This window comes from Sceloporus occidentalis, unplaced genomic scaffold (assembly GCF_023333645.1).
Source record: "Sceloporus occidentalis isolate IW3139 unplaced genomic scaffold, rSceOcc1.0.p SCAF_162, whole genome shotgun sequence".
Classification (NCBI taxonomy): Eukaryota; Metazoa; Chordata; class Lepidosauria; order Squamata; family Phrynosomatidae; genus Sceloporus; species Sceloporus occidentalis.
Window position 1 is genome coordinate 340,176 of NW_028317142.1, and position 3,889 is coordinate 344,064.

The 3,889-nt window shown below is 36.5% G+C and overlaps 1 protein-coding gene across 1 annotated transcript; it reads left to right on the plus strand.

The window, feature by feature from the left end:
- Positions 1-1,130: 1,130 nt before the first annotated feature.
- On the plus strand, positions 1,131-2,009 carry LOC149279541 (uncharacterized). Its single transcript, XM_089501053.1, has one exon. The coding sequence runs from the start codon at positions 1,131-1,133 to the stop codon at positions 2,007-2,009; it is 879 nt and encodes a 292-aa protein (XP_089357179.1).
- The last annotated feature ends 1,880 nt before the right edge of the window (positions 2,010-3,889 follow it).

The window sequence follows — 3,889 nt, forward strand, 5'->3', positions numbered from 1 at the left end:
CCAGAAGACAACCAAATGCTAAAGGCCTACACCGGCTGCCACAGCAAGTTTACCAAAGGGTGCATGACGCTATGAGGCACTGACCCGTTATGTCCAATGCCTAAGACGTCCTTTGAAGGACCTTCAGAAATAATATTTGCTAGAAAATCTTCATGTAGTAGTTTTCCAGATGTGTTCTTTTTATAGGAAAGCAGGACAAATGCAGCAGTATGTATTGAACAGAAGATGGCACTGTGACATTTCATTTATAAACATGTTTGTTGCTAATGTTATCTATACCATGTTGAGGATTATGTGGCCTTTAACAATACAAGGTAGAAAATGTCATATATTTAATGTAAAATGCCATAAAAGAAACAGTGCATTTAACTATGTATATGACATTCTGTGTGATTATAAAATACTTAGTTCATGAGCTCATAACTGTGGCACCATAAAATAAAACCTTTTGTTTTGTGATCATTTGTAAAAAGACCCATAGTGCTAGAATATGTTTTATTCCATATTTGTATGTATTTTTAAACTACAGGAAGAGAGACATTATTCTGTATACGTACAAGTCTGTACATTATAGATTTTAGAGTGTACACTCGTTTGAGCAGGACCCTCTTTTCTCTAATAGTTATGTTATGCATTACTTGTTCTGTTTACCTATTGTACAACACTGCAAAATATGATGGCACTATATAAAAACAATAAATAATAATATTATTTAAATAATTAGATTTATTTTTACAAATCAAAGTTGTCACTAGTCTTAATACAAAAATTTGTCAGGCAACAAATTTCCCACAGGTAATAGAATCCTGTCCTAAATGTGGCTAACGGATGCTTAGTAGGTAATTGAGACACAATGTGACAGCAAATGGCAGTGACAGCTGGTCCATCATGTTGGAAAAGAAGAGCCTGTCCGATCAACACTTTCATGGGTTTCTGCAGCTAGTTCAGAGAAACAACTTATGTCTATCTTAAAATGACTCTGGAAAAACATGAAAACAACTGAAGAACTAAAACTGACTCCTGATTAGTTTGTATGATTCTACAGTTCAGTGGATCAGCCAAGTTTGGAAATCCAAAACCACACAACCACGAAGATTGCATGACGGAGCAAACATTTCTTTGGCTTAGCAATGGGAGTGGCGTTTTCAAGTCAATCTGACAAGACCAAAAGGACAAAAGGTCAGAAAATCTCCGAAAAAAAGATTGCTCTCAAACCATTATACAATAATGAAGCGCCAGAGACAAATCAATCTACCTGTGTCAATTTCAACTTTGTTCTGAAGGACATAGCAGAAATACCAAGCTTCATTTGGCACATGACAGAGGTTCAAAAACTCAATCTATCACAGAACAAGCTAGTCAGACTTCCTCCAGCGCTGGGAAAGCTTGAACAAATAGTGGTGTTAAACTTATGTGGCAATAACATTGTTTACTTACCTAGAGAAATTGGACTCTTGAAGAATCTCAAGGTCTTATTTGTTAATTCAAATTACTTGTGTGATGTCCCAGAGGAGCTGAGTTCATGCAGAAAGCTGGAAGTTCTTAGTTTGTCACATAATTGCATTTCAGGACTTCCCTGGTCCTACTGTGACTTAACTAAGCTTAGAAAATTAAATCTGAGTAATAACTGGATAGTGAACATCCCTGCATGTATATTTCAAATGAATAATCTGGATTTTCTGCATTTGGGATCCAACAAGATTGAAAATATTGCGGAGAGCATAAAACATTTGGAAGGTTTGAAGATATTCATTGTTGAGAATAACAATATACGCGTGTTACCTAAATCCATTTGCTCATTGACTTCTCTTGAGCTACTGAATGCTGACTTTAATTCCATACAGACGCTTCCGGACGATCTGTTTAAATTAAGAAAGTTGACAAGAATTGCATGGAATCCAATGGACAAAGGTTTTCATATTATCAATAATCCCTTAAGTAACCCACTATCTGAGATTGCAGAAAGTGGGCTAGGTATGCTATTTAACTACCTAAAAGATAACAAATAGGATGGCATGATTAATAGATTTTCTGAGATCTATGGTTTATTTCCAAATTACTAAAATTGGTTATGTTACATGGATTTGCATGATACAAGCCTTTAAGACTATTTTAATTTTATCTTCTGTTTCCTGGATATAGTTTCAAGAATGTACTTTCTATATGTACTGTATTTGGAAATGCTCTGAAAAATACCCTCAAACAAAGGTCTGACGATAAGACTAAGATCCACATCCTTAGTCTGGGGATGCATTGGTAATTCTGGGGGGCAGAGTGGCATATAGGGGGTATAAGGCATATCTGGGGGCAAAGTAACAAGCCGGCGGGCAGAGATGCAAATAAAAGGAAATAAAAAACAAGAAATGCATTTTTCTCGATCATAGTTTTAATTAAATATAAAAAAATAGTTTACATGTGAATTAATATTTACTAGTAAAACATTTTTTCTTATAGGGTAGTCTTATATTCAGCCTTTTTTCCCCCTAAATTAATATTCAAAGTTAGGGGAGTTGTCTTCTAATCAAGGATGTCTTATAATCAAGCAAATACGGTATTTTCTATTTCCCATGATGTTTCTTTAGTTGATGGACGTTCATTTATTGCCAGTGTTTAAAATAAAGCTATTTAATATTTATTTATATGCATTCTGACTGATATGTTCATAAATCAACTGTGCACTCTGCTCATAAGGAGCCACATGTGTTTAATATAATAAACACTGATTAGCATTTGTATATTTTTTGAGTAGAAAGTACCAAGGTCAGGGGTGGCTAAAACTTAATGGGACCTACAGGGAAAATATTGTGGCCCATCGTTAACAGTATTTAAGAGAATAATTAGGAAACTTTATATAATCACAAATTTGACGAGAATTAAAGTGATATGAGGATTCAATATCATATGTGTATTTGTCTCTAACCTTCATCTTCTAAGGGTTCCATTTAGACCCCCCTGACTAAGGCATGTTTGGGGCTTAACTGTTTTACTTAGTAAGATGTCACACATTGAAATGAAAATGAAGGGCTATTTATAGATTGTAAGCTTTTGAGCACAGTCTTCCTCACCTGTTGTTTCCATAAATCTAAAAATTATGAGATCTCCGCATCACTGACTTCTCAACATCACCTTAGCTACAATTAGAGCAATCCATTTCCTTCTCATTCCTCCTCAATCTCCCAATAGACTGGAAGCTCCCAAGAGGATGGCGCTCTTTTCCTTTTCGAATCTTATTCTCAAATTGTATTTTCTTCATTTTTATTGCCTCTCTATATAAAAATTTTATGTAAAGTATATGTACCATAATTTAAAATTGCAACTAGAGAGGTTTCTTTCAGTGGAGTGGAAGTTATGTTACGTATTAAATTCAGGACATTCTGAAGTCTCTACAACTAAATGAAAAATCACCCCATGCTGAAAGAACTTGGAGGCCCCCTTGACCACTCACTCTTCCACTCCTTCTATGAGGCTGGGGGCAGTGTTAGTCACACATAGGGGTGAGGCTTGCCCCAAATTACCTTAAAAACCCTAGCAGGGTGTTAACATGACCAATGGTAGATCTTGGCTGGGTGATGCCTCTCCTCACTATTTACCTCCACGGCTGCCTTCTGTATGATGAGTGCTGGGATATTTTTGTCCGGTGGGCACAGTGTTACATAGTGCTTATGGGACTCTTGCAGACGAGATCGCTAATCTCCCCAGCCTATGGAGCAGTGGTATGCCCAATAGGGCAATCTGCCCCCTGATTATGCTATCCGTGGAACTGCCTTCCTATGGCAGAATATGTCAATGGGCATGGCCAAACATCAATCCCTTGTACAGGAAGTTTGGTCTGATTTCTAGCTCCTCTTGGTAAACTTCAGAAAGTCCCCGGGTATGCACACAACATATT